The sequence below is a fragment of the Petromyzon marinus genome, chromosome 7 (assembly GCF_048934315.1).
Source record: "Petromyzon marinus isolate PM22_M1 ecotype Great Lakes invasive population chromosome 7, UKy_Petmar_22M1.pri1.0, whole genome shotgun sequence".
NCBI lineage: Eukaryota > Metazoa > Chordata > Hyperoartia > Petromyzontiformes > Petromyzontidae > Petromyzon > Petromyzon marinus.
Window position 1 is genome coordinate 8710417 of NC_133673.1, and position 21245 is coordinate 8731661.

The 21245-nt window shown below is 42.4% G+C and overlaps 1 protein-coding gene across 8 annotated transcripts in view; it reads left to right on the forward strand.

Moving 5' to 3' along the window:
• Window positions 1-21245, forward strand: part of LOC116939920 (EF-hand calcium-binding domain-containing protein 4B-like) — a 53540-nt gene that overhangs the window by 16374 nt on the left and 15921 nt on the right. For all 8 annotated transcript variants that reach the window (XM_076065331.1, XM_032948969.2, XM_032948968.2 and 5 more), the window contains 5 exons: window positions 1016-1106; window positions 2094-2189; window positions 2768-2970; window positions 14713-14787; window positions 19088-19139. In XM_076065331.1, coding sequence (XP_075921446.1) covers window positions 1016-1106; window positions 2094-2189; window positions 2768-2970; window positions 14713-14787; window positions 19088-19139 — 517 coding nt within the window. The remainder of the gene's footprint in view (window positions 1-1015; window positions 1107-2093; window positions 2190-2767; window positions 2971-14712; window positions 14788-19087; window positions 19140-21245) is intronic.

Below are 21245 nucleotides of genomic sequence, written 5' to 3' on the forward strand. Positions count from 1 at the left end.
ATTACTTTATTAAACATATATATATATTGTCATACACTCATAATATATTCTGTATGTGATATATAAATATCCCCCAGGGATACATTTAATATTTTTTGTTTCAGATAATGCATTTTCATATTTTAAGACTCAATTTGAGATTTTATTTAGTATTTCATGTTAATTAATTGCACCTTCATGCACTGAATTGAATAATTTGTAAGATTTTAGTAAAACAAACATTTAAATGTAAAAACATGTTCATATTTTATACAAAAGTTACATCCTTTCCTATGATGTTACAGATCAATCTGAAAGTGTTTTTTAGCCCATCTGATATCATTTATAGGCTCGATATTCAGATAAATCCTAATCCCTAATATCCATTGATATGTATTGGTAATATATACCATAATTCCTAACACATTATTGCTAGACATTAAAATAATATCACTGGCCGTATGCTTTCTCTTTTAGAGAACAAATTATATTTACACATACATAACGTAACTGAATTCAAATGGCATATATATGCTGGGGTACCTACCTGTATATGCTTGTTTGCATTAAAATATTTACAGATGTGTAACCTCTGCAGTCCGTACAATTGGTTTCATGAAAGAAAACGAACAGATGTGTAAATCTAGTTCCCTCTTAATGCCTTATTCCGCAGTTCACATTTAACTTCTAGATTGCAATTGGGCTGCATGAGTAATGTCGTATTCAAGTAAGTTGTAATTGCCAACAAAGCATGCGACAAGTGGGGAGGGAGCTTCCATGTCAAGCAAATCATCTTCATCTCGGTGGCACACGGCATTTGTCGCTGCAACAAATATTATGGTACATTTCCTAAGATGTAACATTTACCATTGTAAATGTTACAGTGGCCACCCACCATGTGAAAACCATTAGCGCCAAAACTATTTGGAAATTATTATTATTATTGACCAGACGGGCTGCGCTAACAGCTTTACAAGAGACTTAACCCCCCCTACCTGTCCACTTTGACCCGGCGCTTCGGCATGCTGATGGACAGGAGGAATGGCGACCATGACCGCGAGGTGCAGCACCTGTACGAGGAGATGGAGCAGCAGATGAAGAGTGAGAAGGAGAAGCTCTCCAGCCAGGTATTCATCGCAGCTGCATGCCGTTTCAGAAGCTTAGCAAGCTTTATATTTCCCCTTTATTTACGTATCACGAGCAGCATTATCGTCAGCAGTAGCTTTGATTTATCCGCTGCTCGATGAAGGCCTCCCTAATCTGCTGCCATCCATCACGGTCCAGCAATGTGATCATTCACCTGTCTCTGCAATGCATGTCCTCTGCAGCACGTTTCCTTCCTTGGCTGCCACTCTATCGTTAGACGTTGGTCTCAACCAACGGCAACCATCCCTTCTAGCAACGTGTCCTGCCCAAGCCCACTTACTTTTTTAAAATAAATATTTAATATAATAGCATACGTTTCATTTGCTTTGTTCCCCAATGCATGCATGTCTTTTCCTGTCTGTCAGCGTAATTCAAAGCATGCACTTCTCCTCCATGTTTCTGATCCACGTGTCATAAGCAGGTGATCCACTCATAAAAAACTTTGTTCTTGAGACAAATTGGTATTCTCCTTCTCAAAGTGATCCAACATGCTCTCATCCACCTATTTATTTAATAATGTTGATCTTGGTCCGCGTTCAGAAACTGCCCGAGTCCGATGTGTTCCCAGTTATGTCCCTCTGACAGATATCTGCAATCTTTGAGAAACTCGTTCGTATTGACATATATGTACATACTCCCTGAATCGTGCATCTGGCCCAGTGGTTGCTAACAGCACCATTGGGCTGTTGGCACACTCGGACTCAGCCTATGCTCTCTTTAGAGGGGATACAATGAGTGCCACTTCGTCGAAAACAAATAGTGGCCATGCTCTGGAGAATCTTGCTTCCACCACGAGAACGTAGAGTTTCCACCACTGGCTCAGTACGAGCAATGCGGAAGAGCGCCGTGGCAATGCTCGTTGAGCTCTGAGACACGTTAACTTGACTTGCCGGTGCGGGTCAAAGCTACGCTCACGAGGAGGTCAATAAAGAACTTGCTCTGTTGGACTGTCGATGCGCTTGCTGAAGGATGCTCGGAGGCTTCTGTGCCGTAGCCAAGAACTCGAGGCTGAGTTGGACGCGAAGGAACAGGAGGTGAAGAATATCCGGACTAAGCAAAAACAGGTGGGGATGATGCAGCTCTTTCTCAACGTGTCACCACTTATTATTCTTCTTCTTCGGTAACGCCTAAGGTTCAGGGAGCCAATATAATTAAATTGACAACAATTTCTAAATAATTAAACAGACAATTGTTAAACATGTCCCATCGTGTAAAGAAATAACCACCAGTCTGTGGGCTGTCCTAATGAATGCCTTTCGGCAGAATATGTTTAATTCGGCAACTTATGAATCTCAGTAGCAGAGTGTGGTCTGTTCAGCAATTGCTGCTGGGTTGCCAATGTTTTTAGCAACATATATTACACTATACACGGGGCACTCATATATGAGTTTACCCCATATGGGCACAATAGCTCTTACTCACAGGCCCACTGCTGTTCAGGCCAGCGATCAGAAAAATATAACTGTGCTCAGCACACCACATCCAGTGTACATCTGGTTATGACTGTGCTTACTACTAACGGGTCGACTGCAGCCTACCAGCGACCCGGAATATATTCAATGAGAAATCAGGCCGTCGCAGCGATCACCGCTGGGCGCTGCTGTTGACCCGGCGCCGTGGCTCCCGCGCCGAGTGCTTGCAGCTGGAGCGGGCGCTGACCGAGCTGAACTCGGAGCGGTCGGAGACGCGGCAGCAGAACGATCGCTTGCGGCAGAGCAACGAGGAGCTGGAGGAGCGGCTGGCGCAGGTGCGGCGGGAGCTGAGTGACGCCCTGACCCTCATGGAGCAGCTACCGGCAAGGCTTTCGACGGTCGCATCGTCGCCTGTGGCTCCACGCGACACCCAGTGAGTGCGGGGAGCGCGAGGGCACGCGCGGAGCAAGCGTGCGTCTTTGTCCGCCGGTCCTGTCGTGTGCCTGTTTCCAACAATGTATGTATTTGTGTTGAACTTATTTCACACCATACGCAGCCAACCGCACTAACCGGTGCGGGGGAAGCACAACAAACTTAACACGAAAAGCAGTTCTGAAGAAATTCGTTTTCAATCTGGATTTTCCAGTGCATAGGTCCAGTGGCTTCCTAATATCGGAAGGAAGAGCATTCCAGACGGCCGCAGAAGCGCATCTGAAAGTGCGCGATGCAGTGACCGTCTTTGTTCGATGGATAGAATTACATCACAGAGCTACCTCTGAAAAACATTCAACAGCCTTTTTTTGTTTATTTAGTTGTCCTTCCCCCGCACCTCCAAATAGTGTGGGTGGCTAAGTTCAACATAGTACATACATGCACTGCTAGCTGCAGAGTTCCAAAGTAAAACAAAATCATTGCAAATCTCTTCGTCTTGTGACATGAGGGGAGGAATAATACAAATTGAATGAGCCCAATTGAAACTGGTGAACTAAGGTAGCACACAGCCAAGACTGCTCACAGGGCCCTGAATTCAGTTTTTTTTCAGTTTCATTTATTAGGTATAGCCTGTGAGCCATGCGGCTCTTGACTCAGGTGCAACCACAACAAACAAAAACATGAACAAGAAACATTTTAAAGTGACTACGCGCAACAGAAAAATCCATGAAAAAATAGCAAAATCTTCCAAAATAAACCGTATATCAACGCTGTCTGCAAAAATCCCAGTGGGATGCAAGTCAAACAATAACCATAATACAATTTAGAATAAAGTAATCAGGCTAACTCTGTACTTCAACAAACAAACATGGCTAAACCAAACGTTTTCGAAATCACCAAAATAAAGCTATAAAAACAATGTAATAGTGATCAGAGGAACTGTGATTCAAATTTTACAATAAACAATATACACAACACGTACGACCAAACTTTGCAGCCATAGCTTGTAGCATGAGTCACTCTATAACAGCAGGAGTATCAGTAGGAGTATCAAAAATGTTCAATGCACCGTTAAAGATCAGCACACTATAATCAAAACTCATGATCATACTTTGCAGCGGTCATCCAGAGCGATACATTTGATTTCAGGATACTCTGAATAGCAGTGGCAGCTAGGGGTGTACAGCTCCTCTAGAGCAGTTTTGAGTAAAGATCTCACAGGTAGTGATCCAAGTTGAAGTTTATTGGCGATAGCATTCCAGACCCTGGGGGCATCAATAGCAAAGGCCCTTCCTCCAGTATTTGTACGGCAATAAGGAATGTGAAGCTGGTAAATGAGCAAAGACCTGAGGTCACATTTGTTCTTCGAAACAGTGAGGAGATCCAGCAGGTAGTCTGCGGATTGTTTTGTAAGTACATCGTGCATAAATAAGATCTGATGCACAAGCCGTCAATCATTAAAATATGTTAAGTTTGACCCAATGTAGGGATCGCAATGGTGGGTTCTATATAGGCTGTTCAATTTAAATCTTAAGGCCGAGTGATAAATTGAGTCAAGCTTCTTCAGTATAGTACTGGGGGCTGATTTATATACGATGTCACAGTAATCAAGTAGAGGCAGTATAGGGGGGAAGCAGTGCTTGTGTCGATACAGAAAACAAAGTTTAGTTTTGTATTTTTACCAATATAATCAATGTGATCTTGAAAATTCAGTTTTGAATCAAAGATGACCCCAAGATACTTATAGATCTTGACTTGCTCTATTTGATAATTATTAAAGGAATGTAATTGGGGGAAAATAACTTCCTGCTTTAGTCCTGGTGAGAAGCATAGCACCTTGGTTTTGGAGGTATTCAGGACTAGTTTAAGGGCAACTAGCTGATGTTGTAGTTTGTTGAAATCACCCTGGAGCTTAGCAATCACGTCATTTGGAGAGCGGCCAGCAGTAATCATTATCGTGTCATCTGCAAATAGATTTACCCTGGTATGATCCAGGTCAGTGCCCAAGTTATTGACATAAAGAGAGAACAAGAGGGGGCTGAGGATGGAACCCTGTGGAACCCCTTTTGTTATCTTAAGTGGATAAAGATGGCATGCTGCCATTCTTGGATGTTCTGTTTGAGAGGAGGCCTGATGGCTCCTTGGGACATTCTGTTTACAGGAAACCCACCCACACAGATTCCTACTTGAAACCTGATTCCCACCACCACCCGGCTCAAAATAATTCCCTCATCAAAACACTATACCATAGGGCTCATTGCATTTCTGACCAACACCACCTGGCCAGTGAATTAAAACATGTACATCTGGCCCTCAAGATGAACGGATACTCTGATTGTACTATCCGCCAAGCTGTTTCTCCCACCATACAGAAACAACCACCTGATACTCCGATCAAAATCATCACGTTGCCATACATAGCAGGCGTTACCAAAAAGATTTCCAAAGTTCTGAACAAACACAAGATCCAGGTCCGGTTCAATACAATACACAAAATCCGTGATCTGATCCCATCCGTAAAGGATGTCATTCCTGACTTACAGTACCTCGGTGTTTACAAATTGAGTTGTACCTGCGGTGACTGCTATATCGGGGAGACAAAACAACATATTTCTGACCGAATTTGCGAGCACAAATCAGATTTGAAACACGGCAGAACAAATTCTTCAGCCGTGGCTGATCATTCTTTCAACACAGCGGGTTCTCATGATATTGTTTTCTCCGATACCAAAGTACTCTGCAAACCTCCCGGATACTACCAAAGATTTGTCCATGAAGCCATCCAGATATACAAACATAGACACAACTTCAACCGAGAGGATGGTTTTAAATTGAGCAATCATTGGAAAGATGTCATCAACCAAGTCAAACTTTAGCTGCCTTATAATTGTGCAGCCATTTCCATTTCTTCCAGTTGGTTGCGCTCGTTTTCGACAACCGCTCGGCATCGCCTCTCCGTCCCCCTAACCCCCTGCAGCATAACAAAAGGCGGCTTAACGTAGCCCCCCCCCCCCCCAGGGCCCTTCCTGGCTCCCCCCCCCCTTAACCTGTATGTAATCTCGGGTATCTTAGAGCTCTCTTCACTTGATACAACAATTTTGCTGTAATGGTTCCCACCTGAAGACGGAAGCTTGTGTTGCCTCCGAAACGTCGTGATTTAATTTAGTTGTTTTCATTTATTTTATTTTACCTACGTGACTTTACCGAAAAAACCAAAGAGTATATGTTAACACTGTTTGACCTCCAGAGAGGTAATTTTTTTAACCATTCCACTGCGTGTTTGGAGAGATGGAGGCAACTTAGTTTACTAAGCAGGGTGTTGTGGTCGACTGGATCAAAGGCTTTGGACAAGTCAAGAAAAAGACTGGCGCAGTACTGCTTATTATCAAGGTTACTGTAAATGTGATTTATAGAGTCTAATGCAGCAGATGTGGTGCTGTATTTTTTTCGGAACCCATATTGGTTTCGATGTAAGAGATTGTTGTCGGACAGGAAACTGCTCATTTGTTAATTCAATATTTTTTTTAAAATGTCATCAACGGGGACAAAATTGAGATAGGTCGGTAGTTATTTGGATCATCTTTAGGGCCCCCTTTGTGAAGTGGACGAACATAGTAAAGTTTCCATTGTAGAGGTACTGATGCTTCTTTGATGGACAGGTTGAAAATATGGGCTATAGGTTTGTAAATTAGGTGACCATCAGTTAGCAGAGCAAATACGGGAATACTATTCGCTCCGGTAGAGGAGGACCCTTTGAGGTACAGTTGTTTCAGAACATTACTTTCGTGGATAGGCTGGAAACTAAATTCGTTTAATGTTTGGACAGTGGTGTAGGAAATTGCATGAGCAGGGGTGACTCCCAATACATTTGCAAAAAAAAAGGTCACCAGCTTCATATACAGTATACAATAAAAAAACACATATACATGAATCCATATACTGTATATGTATATACAGAAAAGTATCTCTCTGTAGGGGTTTAAATGGGACAGTATATGACGATATGCCACACTAGCACTTCTCAGAACCTCCGATTTTCACCTCTGGTTGGCTACATGCGGTGTGAAAGAAGTTCAACATACATACAAAACACCAAATATGTATACGGGAATTTTCTAATCGGTTCCTATTCCTATACCAAGGTGTTTCCGCAGGGGGGAAATGGCATAGCACTTGGGCCGCAGGATGAATAGGTTTCATACTGGCACTTCAGCATTTTCATTTCAACTCCTGTATTGATGATGCATACTCCTGTATTGATGATGTATACTCATGCATTAAATTCATATTTCGCTCTGAGAGGGGGAAAAAATACATTAATCAAGGACCCGACTGGAGAATACATTTTACATGCTAATTTTTTTTTTATAATGAAAATATATACTGCGAATAATATATATTTTTTTACAACTCTTTGTCAGGCCACTGACGATGAAGGCCACCCCATGCCATGTTAATCATGTGGTTTTTTTTGTATACCGTACTTCATCATGTTTGTCAGTGCAGGTTGTTGAAGGGTGGGAGAGAGGGCCAATTCCGTTATCACTCGGTTCAGATGTTAGATGTGGCTGGGAATCAAACTTGTGGTGCCAGTTTTACAATGCAGTGTGCATCGGACAATAATATATGATATATAAATCCACATCGAGTTGAGATCTGGTCTTCGGATATGTAGAGCAGCAGGAATAAGAAATATGTCATTAACCAAATACATTAATGACAAAAAGGACGTTGAATGTGCTATCTCGGTGGTTAAGAAAAGGGCAATTGCAGCACGAACACTTGTGTGCATATGTGAGGCTTTGTGGTTCATACCCCAGTGAATGCTGCTCTGCTGTAGAGATCCATTGTCACACATGCGGGCTTCCTTTGCGTATTTTGAAAAAGCTAGCGGCTGCCTTGACAACGTCTGTCCTTGATGGGATTCACTTTATGCAGGTCTCTTTGGCAATGAAGATGTTTCTCTCGAAGAGCTGTTGCATCTCAATTGGCTTATTTTCACTTAGTTATATATGGATTTTTTGTATATATATGCATCGTGGTGACATTTATCTCACTTAAACCTCGCGACCGACATGATATAATCGCTGTATTTATGCTACAAATTGTGCACGTGAGAATGGCGTTATAAATTGTTTGTTTTTACACGTGAATAGCGCATGCTGAACGTGCAAAGCCACACGTGCCTTGAAACGTATACTTAAACGCTACGTCGATATCATAAAACACATATATTTTTTTATAGCCATTAGTCAATTTACTGAGGGATTAGAGCCTTGCGATGCAGTGTCTGCCATGGGAGTTGTTTGACCATACTTCACCACGCCGGTCGTTATGGGTTGTTGAAGGGGGTGCCAGGACCCCTCCACTGTGTGTACTGTATGTACGATGAACTTCTTTCGCACCGTATGTGGCCCGACCGTGCTGATCGGAGTTGCGGGGGAAGGACAACAAACTGAACGCAACAACAACAACAAGCTGTCCATGCGATGAGATTACGTTAGCCGTGGCTGGGAATTTAATTCTGGACGATCGATTTAGAGTGCGGTGCGCTAATCACTATCAGACCCCTTTCCCCCACCTGCTAAGTTGCATGAGGTGCTATATGGTTATGCACCATTATTGCGTGAATATAGTGAAGTGCTATTTAATTGATTTAGCAATGTACTTAAGCACACTGTTTTTGATGTCGTACAAATCTGGGCATGAGCCTGGGGGTGGGCGGGTGGGGATATTGCGACGTCGGAAGAGCACGACCGCTTTTTGCGCAAAAGCGACAGAATCGCGGGGAGCCAACACGACCGGCTACCTGGAGGAAAAAAAAAACGTTCCGTGCGTTGCCGGTGAAACACGCATTTTTATTTTTGCACATTTAATGAGACGTGCCCGGCAGCTTACAGCAATGCACTCGATCGTGTAGTTTCAGAGAACAAAAAAATTGCATAGGGGTCTCTTTTCATTGTGCGTCTCCTTGACAACTCGTTTTTCATTGAGATGTCATCACTGAATTTGTAGCCATTAATGTAGGGTTTTATTTATGCTGAATTTAATAAATGGGGTTCTAGTGAGTCTTTCATGAGCAGCTATCCTTTCAAAGGGACTGAGCATGGGGTGTCGGGCGTGCATGGACTACCTATTCCAAACACATTAACCCTTTAACAATGTACTATTGTGTCCTGCTCCGAAAGGCTCATAGTCATTATTATATAATGTATATGTATGTAAGCAATTTAAAGGTGAAAGAGAGTATAGCAATTACAAATAAAAAACTAAATTTAAATAGTTATTCATAAAAAAACTTAATGACTGCGTCGGTTTTTTGTGGTTCGTACCGCACAGCACTCCAGCGTGTTTTCGGATTGTCCCACGTCCGACGTTTCACTCCACATTCCACACCACGCTCCAGGAGCTTCTTTGGTTGCTGAAGAATTCATAATTCGTAACAATCATACCGAACATCATGCGGGTACAACCCAAGATGTTCACTACTTTCGAGATGTTAACTACCTCGCCTAATATGCAGAAGGTCGTGGGTTCAATTCCGACCCTGACGCCTGGATATTTGGAGTTTGCAAGTTCTCCCCGTGGTCGCGTGAATTTTTCTCCGGTTTCTCCGGTTTTCCCCTCCACATTTAGAGACGTGTTTAGAATATTTGGCTGCAATAAATTCCCACATGTTAAGGCACTTCGATGAGCTGTTATTTGTGGCCAGGTCACTTCTGAAAAAGAGCTAAAGAGCTCAGTGGGCCTTACCGAGTAAAATAAAAAAAAACAAGAGTTTAGTTAATATCAGAAAGCTATCGCCAACTTTAGTTATCTGTAAGTGTGTCAGCCAGTCACAGCACTTTTCTTGTCGTACAAAGTTAAATCAGAGCTCAGTTTTAGCGGAAGGAACCAGGGATATAAAGTGTTGATGAAGAGCTCTTTATGACACTATGACCGCCTTGGTTAAAAATGTGTCTCAAAGTGTTTGCCAGCTATTCGCAATGAGTGACACTCAATGTACAACGTGACCGGGCAGTGAGGGGTAGAGCCTGACAAGGCAGCTGGTTACAGATGTTCGGCAGTTTGATAAATGATTGTGGTTTATGAGACATCTCCCTGTCCATAATATACACCATCGTGCTGAAATGAACATTAAATAGTGTTTATTAAATTTGGGGGGGTCCTGTGACCATGATGGATATTCCATTTTCCTCGGATAGGGCCAGCCTACCAATTAAATGTTTGTCTCCCACAAACCCAGTACACATTGTATCCTTCCCTGAACGAGCATTTGATATTTGATATACATTTTAATTACTTAAATTTTACAGTGTAACATTGAGGATTCTCTGCAATATATTAACTGGCTGCCTAGACGCAGACAACACGCTCAGTGGGGAAGCTGACCTGATTGGGCTTTGCTTGGATTGAACCCAAAGCTCATTAGAACAATGGGAGTAGTGTCATTAGCACCATCAAGTATATTCAAAGCAGCACTCTGATAATGCCACAATCACTTGTAAAACACAGTATTGCTACGTACTACTCTACGTGCACATGCATGCAGGCAAACCTTTTTTGTCAGTTCCCTGCTGGATGAGGGCCTCCCCACACTGTGCAGGTGACGGGGGTTATTTGACCATACTTCACGTAGGCATGAGAGCGTAGAAGCACGGTACAACAGTGTTGTTTGCCCCGCTGCCCTCTGCTGCCCCACGATGTAGCACAGCTGCACAGCCACCGAGCGACGGTCTGGCGTGCATGGTGGTCACAGAACGCAAGGTCACAGTAAAGAAGGTCACGTGGCGCATGCTGTGCAGGGTCACAAGTGAGTTGTAAGGGTAGAACGAAAAATGGACGGTGAAAGCTGATTGTTTGACGTGTAGGGGGCCAGTGTGTTCCAGTGTAAGGGGGGGGGGGGCAGAAGCGAGAAAGAGCTGAATCGTGATTGGGCACAAGGAGGAGGGGGAATAGAGACAGAGCGACAGCTGGGATTGTCGACGGAGCGGGTGAGAAGGAGCGTAGGAAATGAATATAGGATCGTGTCGCTCTTCCATTGCTTGGTGTATGGTAGCATTTCCATATTGCAGAAACCGTATTGGAAACACATCCCGAGTGTGTACTATCTCATTGTGAACCATAAACAGCATCGTCCAAAGGTAATTGTACTACACACCTGGACACGTGGCTGGTGCCATGGCATTTGCTTACATAAATGCTCCATTTTTCCATCTGGAAGTGAAACAAAGTAACCCCAATCTATCCTTTAATTTTATTTTCTCATTCAACACGAACCCATTGTGTCAAAACCAAGAAATGCACAGCTGCTCCCTTGCGAGTGAGTCAATGAATAAATGACACAAAAACAGCACACGTACATTTGTTTGTGCAAAACAAAACATGTTCTGTCAGTCAGAAATCTTCAGATGGAGATAGGTGCATTCTTGTTAATAAGCAGTCCCCCTCTTTAACCTCCTTCCGTCCCTCTCGTAAAGCTTCCCCGCTTCTCTATTGCCCATTCTCTTCCTCTTCCCTCCCCTCGCCCCATCCACCCCTTCCCGTCCTTCCCCTACCCTTTTGTGATCCCTAAGCACACCGTTATCCCTGCTCTTTGGTTCTTTCGGTAAAGTCACGTAGATAATAAAAAATCAATAGATCACGACGTTTCGATCGCAACACAAGCAACCGTCATCAGGTGAAACAAACACAGCAGGAGAAACGTCGTGATGTATTAATTTTCTACCCTTATCCCTGTCCCTCATTTCTCAATCCTTGTACGCCCCTGCCATCTAAATCATTTTATTCCGTCGCCATTTTGTAGGCGATGGCAAGTGCCTCGAGCGAAGTGCACAATCAATATAAATTAAGTTTAGATCGATAATAATAATACCGTCACGCTCGTTGTCCAGTAAAGCCTCACCAAGTCTCTCAACTCTCTTCAAGCGGGTCCTACATTGAGATGTGTTGTCAATTCCATGACTGAATGTTTGGAATGCGGGCTGAAAACTAGTGCACCCAGAGAAAATCACACATATGAGGAAATAACACTCAGAACTCTTTACAGATGGATTAAAAAAAATACGTAACTTTTCTGATATCCGCTGGTCACCTTGCCGTTCAAAACAGACACGTTATCTTTTCACCTAGTTGTAAGTATTTAAGTTAATTGCAAACCTATTTACAATTGAATAGCTATATACGACACTGGATTGTGCAAATCCTATCATCCTCAAAGTCATGAGGGGCGCCATGGTGACTAGATGTTAACAATAGTGACTCGATATTAACTACCTTTTAACACGTAGGCTTTCACGACCAATATTATTCATAATAAAGGTTTTTGGGTGAGATCACGCCAAAATATTCTGGCAAATCGCCCGATGATGCAGGATGTAATTCCCAACGAAACGTCGTACTCAAATTGTAAATGTTGTGGATTTACTCTCCAACACACCGGTGGGCTGAAGTAGTAACTCATTGGCGTTTGTTTACCTTACAAATCCCTAATTGGCTGTGTCGGGTGGTAGAGGATTACGACACATTGATACTTACACGATCTAACCCAAAAACCTTTATTATGAATTAACTACCTTTACTCATTGGTTCTTTCGGTAAAGTCACGTAGGTATAAAATATTTTATTTAAAGTCACGTACAGTGAAGGAAAAACGTATTTGATCCCCTGCTGATTTTGTACGTTTTCCCACTGACCAAGAAATGATCAGTCTATAATTTTAATGATAGGTTTATTTGAACAGTGAGAGACAGAATAACAACAACAAAAATCCAGAAAAACGCATGTCAAAAATGTTATAAATTGATTTGCATTTTAATGAGGGAAATAAGTATTTGACCCCTCTGCTAAACATGACTTAGTACTTGGTGGCAAAACCCTTGTTGGAAATCACAGAGGTCAGACGTCTCTTGTAGTTGGCCACCAGGTTTGCACACATCTCAGGAGGGATGTTGTCCCACTCCTCTTTGCAGGTCGTCTCCAAGTCATTAAGGTTTCGAGGCTGACGTTTGGCAACTCGAACCTTCAGCTCCCTCCACATATTTTCTATGGGATTAAGGTCTGGAGACTGGCTAGGCCACTCCAGGACCTTAATGTGCTTCTTCTTGAGCCACTCCTTTGTTGCCTTGGCCGTGTGTTTTGGGTCATTGTCATGGTGGAATACCCATCCACGACCCATTTTCAATGCCCTGGCTGAGGGAAGGAGGTTCTCACCCAAGATTTGACGGTACATGGCCCCGTCCACCGTCCCTTTGATGCAGTGAAGTTGTCCTGTCCCCTTAGCAGAAAAACACCCCCAAAGCATAATGTTTCCACCTCTATGTTTGACGGTGGGGATGGTGTTCTTGGGGTCATAGGCAGCATTCCTCCTCCTCCAAACACGGCGAGTTGAGTTGATGCCAAAGAGCTCCATTTTGGCCTCATCTGACCACAACACTTTCACCCAGTTGTCCTCTGAATCATTCAGATGTTCATTGGCAAACTTCAGACGGGCATGTATATGTGCTTTCTCGAGCAGGGGGACCTTGCGGGCGCTGCAGGATTTTAGTCCTTCACGGCGTAGTGTGTTACCAATTGTTTTCTTGGTGACTATGGTCCCAGCTGCCTTGAGATCATTGACAAGATCCTCCCGTGTAGTTCTGGGCTGATTCCTCACCGTTCTCATGATCATTGCAACTCCACGAGGTGAGATCTTGCATGGAGCCCCAGGCCGAGGGAGATTGACAGTTCTTTTGTGTTTCTTCCATTTGCGAATAATCGCACCAACTGTTGTCACCTTCTCACCAAGCTGCTTGGCAATGGTCTTGTAGCCCATTCCAGCCTTGTGTATGTCTACAATCTTGTCCCTGACATCCTTGGAGAGCTCTTTGGTCTTGGCCATGGTGGAGAGTTTGGAATCTGATTGATTGATTGCTTCTGTGGACACGTGTCTTTTATACAGGTAACAAGCTGAGATTAGGAGCACTCCCTTTAAGAGTGTGCTCTTAATCTTTCTGATTGAGAGGGGGTCAACTACTTATTTCCCTCAATAAAATGCAAATCAATTTATAACATTTTTGACATGCGTTTTTCTGTTTTTGTTGTTGTTATTCTGTCTCTCACTGTTCAAATAAACCTACCATTAAAATTACAGACTGATCATTTCTTTGTCAGTGGGCAAACGTACAAAATCAGCAGGGGATCAAATATTTTTTTTCCCTCACTGTAGGTATAAAATAAAATGAAATATTTTCTTCCTACGTGACTTTACCGAAAGAACCAAAGAGTATGGATCCCTGCAGTTACGAAAGCTTCGAATAAAGATGAACTACCTTGCCTGGTTTTCAGGAGGTCGTGGTTTCGATCCCGAACCTGATGCCTGTATATTTGGAGTTTGCATATTCTTCTTGTGGTCACGTGGATTTTTCTTCGGGTCCATGGGGTCTTCCCTCCACATTTAGAATCAACATGCGTTGAGAGTAATTTGACTGCTATAAATGTCCACGTGATAAGCCACTTCATTGAGCTATAATTTGTGATAGGCCGGTCGCTTTTGAAAAATGTTTATATAGCTCAGTGGGCCTTACCTGGTGAATAAAAAGTTTAATGCTTGCTTTTTCACGTCACTTCTCAACTTTGACCAAATAATCGACACCAGAGTAAACAGGAAACGTTCAACTGCAGAACACCATTCATATTCTCCTTTGGTCTCTCTGAAATGTCATCTTTCAAGCTGCTGTCAAAGTGATTGCTGGTGTCTCCGCAGGGAGGCGAGCTCGTCCACTGCCGTGACAGTGCAGAGCGAGACGTCCATTCTCCTCAAGCAGCTTGACATGCTCCGGTAAGGCCTGTGGAGAGTCCTCTCAAGGATCTACCCTGCGGTGATGTTGGCTCATGTGGACAGGCCCAGATTTAACGCAGGGGCTTTAGGCGCTGTGAGCTCACATTTTGAGGGATGCACCATAGACTTGTATATGGATCTATGTACATACTCATTGTAATGGCAAAAAATACGTGGTCAATTTGGTAATTAAAGCCATAGTCCATAATAGAGGGTTTTTTTGGGTTAGATCATGTAAATATATAAATGTTTCGTTAAAACCCGCCACCACCCGACACAGCCACTAGTAGGGGTTGTCACGTTAACAGAACATGCCAATTTGTCACTAGTACAGCACACCGGTGTGATGGAGAGCCAAGCCACAACATTTACAAACTGAGTACAACGTTTTGCCAATAATTACAACCAGCTTCATCAGGCGACGGCCAGATTTGTGGAGACATCAACCTGTTTTGTTCCTTTAATAGAGGCGTAGATGTGGTGACCACACTTATGCGCTCTTGCGCAAAGCGGTGGTGGGGGGATTAATGAGTCAACGTACATTATGCGCATGTGCATACATAATGTACTATTCTGGGTTTGCAAAAAGAATGTAAAATCAATGCTTGAGCTGACACTTCACTATCGCTTGCTGTTCTTTATAAATTATGAAAATGTCATTGTCGGGTGATCCGGCTTTCATACGTAAAAAGCACTTCTATTATGAAGTTGCAATGACACTCGGTGAATGCAGTTATAATTTAATAATATAGTTTTTCCCCTTTTTTCTGGCAACAAAACTGAAACCTTTTTACAAGAATTCATGTCTGCATTAACCACAATACTTGCAGTCAAAATGCAGACAATAAAACATGCTATGATAATATATGCATTGTCCTTGAAACTGATTTGTCCACACCAAGGGACGGCTTTCTTTTGAGCCTCGACCCAATTGGTGCTCGACCACATGACGCCAAAAGGCGTACAGCTCAAAGACAATTCAGAATCAAAGTAACGAGGGCTCGGGGTGAGCATCTACATCATTAGACCTCCTTTGCCAGTACCAAAATATAATAATAGGGGTTTTCCCCTTTTTTCTGGCAACAAAACTAAAACCTTTTTACAATGAATCTTGTCTGCATTAACCACAATACCTGCAGTCAAAATGCAAGTAAAAAACATACTATGATAATATATGCATTGTCCTTGAAACTGATTGGTCCACACCAAGGGACGGCTTTTTGGTTAATGCAGACATGAATCCTTGTAAAAAGGTTTTAGTTTTGTTTCCAGAAAAAAGGGGAAAAACCCTATTATTACATTTTGGTACTGGCAAAGGAGGTCTAATGATGCAGTTATAATTTGTTGAACTACTGATTCAGGATCATTTCTAATTACGATGTTCAGACCGTATTTTTTACAATTGTCTATGCGCTTTCGTAATGAATCCGCCATGGAGCTGATTAATCATTTATTTAGCTCCAACTCTTACGTACTTGGAGCACCAGTATTCCTTGAGAAAAGTTTATTTTTCATCAAAAACCTATAGGTTTTAGAGATCTCACTTATTTTTTTATGTCGTTAGCATTAAAGAATGACGATCACAACTTCGAACTCTTTGTCAGTTGCCTGAAGCATGGATGCCTCCCCATGCCCGGTCGGTTTGTGGTTTTGTGAATGTGGGTGGGGGGGGGGCCCAGAACCAGTTAAAATATTGCTCATCAGTTGAGGCCCAGTGAGCTATATATAGCTCTTTTTCAGAAGCGACCTGGCTATCACAAATGACAGCTCAAGGAAGTGGCTTATCACGTGGAAATTTATAGCAGCCAAATACTCAACGCATGTTTCTAAATGTGGAGGGGGAAAAAAACATGAGGACCCCTCGCAAAATCCATGCAACCACGGGGAGAACAAGCAAACTCCAAATATACAGGCAGCGTCAGAGTTGGGATCGAACCCACGATCTCCTCCATACTCGGTGAGGTAGAAAACATCTTGCCAGTAGTTGTACCACATGATGTTCGGCATGATTATTATGAATTCTTCATCAACCGCAGAAGCTCCTGGAATGTTAATTGCGCTATGTGCTAACCACTGCACCACCGCTCCTCCTAATACAGAAATAACTGATGTTATTTGTAATTAGCAAGGTAAAAATAGGAGGGGAGATCATGCAAACTCCCTTCTTCCTAACGCGCAGCCTTTTTGTTCACAGCACACATTGGAAGGATTTATGTCATTCCCATTGACTCTACTGATATTAACAGAGGTCCAGTATTGTGCTGGACCTCTTCATCATCTATACTGCACACCGGGACTTAGTGGAAAACCACTCCAGTTGCACACAGAAGCCAGCAGCAAAGCTCAGCTCCAAAACCTTTACATTAATTCACACGGGCACACGCAATTCACTGCTAATGTATTCCTGTGTTCCACATTATTTTTAACAGCACTGCCGTCCTTAGTCTTCCTGTTACATTTATCTTTTTCTTTGAAGTGCTAGCTAAATGGCATATTGATTAAAATGTAATTAAGTGCGTAATATTTTTTACTCTGCCCACCACGTTTCCATGACAGCACATCACTCGCTGGATTATTTATTACGCAAACAACGCACGCGAATGAATGATTGCTGACGTGCGAGTGACACAGCGGATGCCAAAACGTCGTCTATTATACAAGCTGATGCCAACTAAGCCTCCAGAATTAAGCACACATTGCTGTGTGAAATGGGATGCTGCCCTGGTGTGACGGCTAGGACAGTGAACTTTGCAATCCAGAGGTTGCCGGTTCGATACCCTAGCGAAGCAGTTAAAACGATGTCCACACTTCTTAAACCTTCCCGTCTCTCTCTATGCACATAGGAGTATGAATGGATACACAACGGTTACCTACAGTAAATGAAATATATATAAAATGTATCTAATTGGGAGGTGGTGCCGTAAGCTGCGGGTACTCCTACATCTTCCAAGACTTCTGGCCAGTCTGGAGTAGACTAACATACCTTCTAGAGGGGCTGTGGAGAGCTCGCTCTCGTCAAGGCCCATCCACCAGCAGTGGTTTGAGCAAGCAATTGCAGGGCTGCACCTTTTACCTTTGCCGCTTGAAAATCCCTACATGCAATAAATAAAACCATTACGTCAAAGAATATGCATATACGTTACAATTAAATAGGTATGGCTATTATTGTAGACTTTCAGATGAAGAAATACTGCATTACTCTTTGGTTCTTTCGGTGAAGTCACGTAGGTAGAAAAATAAAATAAAAATCACGACGTTTCGATCGCAACACAAGCGGTCGTCCTCAGGCGTAAAAAATAATCCAGCAGTGAAACTGCTGAACCAGGAAGAACACAGCGAGAGATCTGTTACAACAAGATGTTATATACGTGTCAAATCAAGATTAAATACTGCATTGCTTTCATGTGCTGGGTGCTGTAGAGTATATGTTGCTGAAATGGTACGCTAGTCAAATAGCAAGCATTCAGTATAACTGACATCGTAGATAGCAGCAATCATTAAATTTTGATTTATAGCTTTCGTGACTGCAGGGATTCATATTCTTGGTTATTTCGGTAAAGTCACGTAGAAGGGAACCAATAAAATAATAAAAATATAAAACAATAAAATTCTCACGACGTTTCGATTGCAACACAAGCAATCATCATCAGGTGTGAAAACCCCAAAATATATTTTTTTTCAAATTGATGATGATTGCTTGTGTTGCAGTCGAAACGTCGTGATAATTTTATTGTTTTATATTTTTATTATTTTATTGTTTCACTTCTACTTGACTTTACCGAAAGAACCAAGAATATAGCAGCAATCGTGTTTTTGTTATTTTGTGTTAGGCAAGGCACCATTCGCTAAAAACAAGCTCCTTTTATTGGCTTGCTTAAAATACAAATGTAAACCTATGCTTCAAAATGCAAGTCTTCAAATCGGCCTCACTGAACTGTACGACTTTACGTGCGTATAGTATTTTAATTATTCATTTGTGCCAAGGAAGGGATGCGTTCGATAGTTAACACGTGACTGTAAAAAAAAACACATTCAATTGATCACTCCCCTCTCTTCACCTCAACAAAACTAAAACAACAAATCAATACTACCCTTCCATAGGCTCATACCCCATGTTATTTTTGGCACCAGCCGCTATCTTCCACGAGCATCACGTTTATTGTGCAAAATCAGTGGTTATTTGTTGTGTGTACAAATGTTAAATGTGAAGGACATCATTTGAGTCAACGGCTTGTGCTTTTCAACATCGTTGTCAATCTATTGTCAAGACTTTACTCTGTGACTATTTTTTATTTAACAGAGACATGAATAGATATCTGAGAGATGAAAAGGATTCTTTTGAAAATTGCAAGGTAAGAAAAAACCATTGTCTACTATTGTATCACACAATACACACATTTAAATCCCAATCCCAAAAAGTGGTCGATATAACTGTAAGGAAACAGCTTTCATTGAAAAAAAATATTTTTCAAATTAACCTGTGGAAAGACACTGATCCCATGCTTTGGATGGGTCAGGTAATGCGTACGTTGGATAAATAGATGGAAGTAGAAAGGTTTGCTTGGGCCGATTGGGTTGGCTAAGTGGCATGCAGTGAATGGGTTAGATTTATCTGAATAGAGTTAATTATATTCTTGGTTCTTTCGGTAAAGTCACGTTGAAGGGAAATAAAAATAATAATAATAAAATATATAAAACAATAACATTCTCACGACGTTTCGACTGGAACACAAGCAGTCATCATCAGGTGTGAAAACCAACGGCAAGAACATTTGAAAGAAGTGGTGGTTTGTATTTATTTATTTTTAAACGTTAGCACCACGGATAGCGATTTGACAGCTTATTTAGATGGACGAGTCCATCTATGTTCGGAAAAGAGGAGGGGGGAGACGAAAAATTAAGGTATGCTGTCTGAAAGCCACCGTAAGCGTGAACAATCAATTAAGACCCGAAATGGTTTATCAAATCCTTACAATGATTGCTAAGCCAGAATCCATATTCTCGGTTGAAATTGTCTCTGTCTTTGTATATGTGGATAGCCTCATGAACGAATCTCTCATGGTAGCCAGATGGCTTGCAAAGAACCTCTGTCTTGGAGAAGTCAATGTCATGTGAGCCTACTGAATTATAACAGTGATCTGCCACGGCCGAGGTGTTGGTCCTACCGTGTTTAAGGTCTGCTTTGTGTTCACGAATGCGGTCCGAGACATGTCGTTTGGTTTCTCCAATGAAACTACTACCACAGAGGCAACTTAGTTTGTAGACACCAGGGTACTGTATGTCCGGAATCACATCTTTTGCAGACGGAACCAGATCACGGATTTTATGTAATGTGTTGAAATGGACCTGAATCTTGTGTTTATTCAAGATTTTGGAGATATTTTTTGTGATCCCCGCAATGTAGGGTAAAGTGATGGTTTTGAAAGTCACCTCAAGAGGGTCCTTCTTCATGGTTTGAGTGATAGCTTTGCGGATTATATAGTCGGAATAACCATTAGCCTTAAGAGCTTGGTGTACGTGCTTGAGTTCACTGCCTATGTGTTCCTGGTCGGATATGCATTGGGCTCTATGGTGCAGAGTCTTGATGAGAGAATTCTTCTGTGATGGATGGTGGTGGGAATCCGGTTTCAGATAAGCATCCGTATGGGTAGCGTTCCTGTAGAGAGAGTGGCTCATTGAACCATCACGTCTCTTTTTTATTAGGACATCCAAAAAAGGTAGCTTGCCATCTTTTCCGACTTCCATGGTAAATCTGGCCATATGGCCGGCCTGCTCTAGACCAATTCTTTGACCACATCAATTCCATACACCCAGCCATCAGGAAAGCTACCCATACTGATGCTTATCTGAAACCGGATTCCCACCACCATCAATCACAGAAGTATTCTCTCATCAAGACTCTGCACCATAGAGCCCAATGCATATCCGACCAGGAACACATAGGCAGTGAACTCAAGCACATACACCAAGCTCTTAAGGCTATGGTTACTCCGACTATACCATTCGCAAAGCTATCACTCAAACCATGAAGAAGGACCCTCTTGAGGAGCCTTTCAAAACCATCACTTTACCCTACATTGCGGGGATCACAAAAAATATCTCCAAAATCTTGAATAAACACGAGATCCAGGTCCATTTCAACACATTACATAAAATCTGTGATCTGGTTCCGTCTGTAAAAGATGTGATTCCGGACATACAGTACCCTGGTGTCTACAAACTAAGTTGCCTCTGTGGTAGTAATTTCATTGGAGAAACCAAACGACATGTCTCGGACCGCATTCGTGAACACAAAGCAGATCTTAAACACGGTAGGACCAACACCTCGGCCGTGGCAGATCACTGTTATAATTCAGTAGGCTCACATGACATTGACTTCTCCAAGACAAAGGTTCATTGCAAGCCATCTGGCTACCATGAGAGATTCATTCATGAGGCTATCTACATATACAAAGACA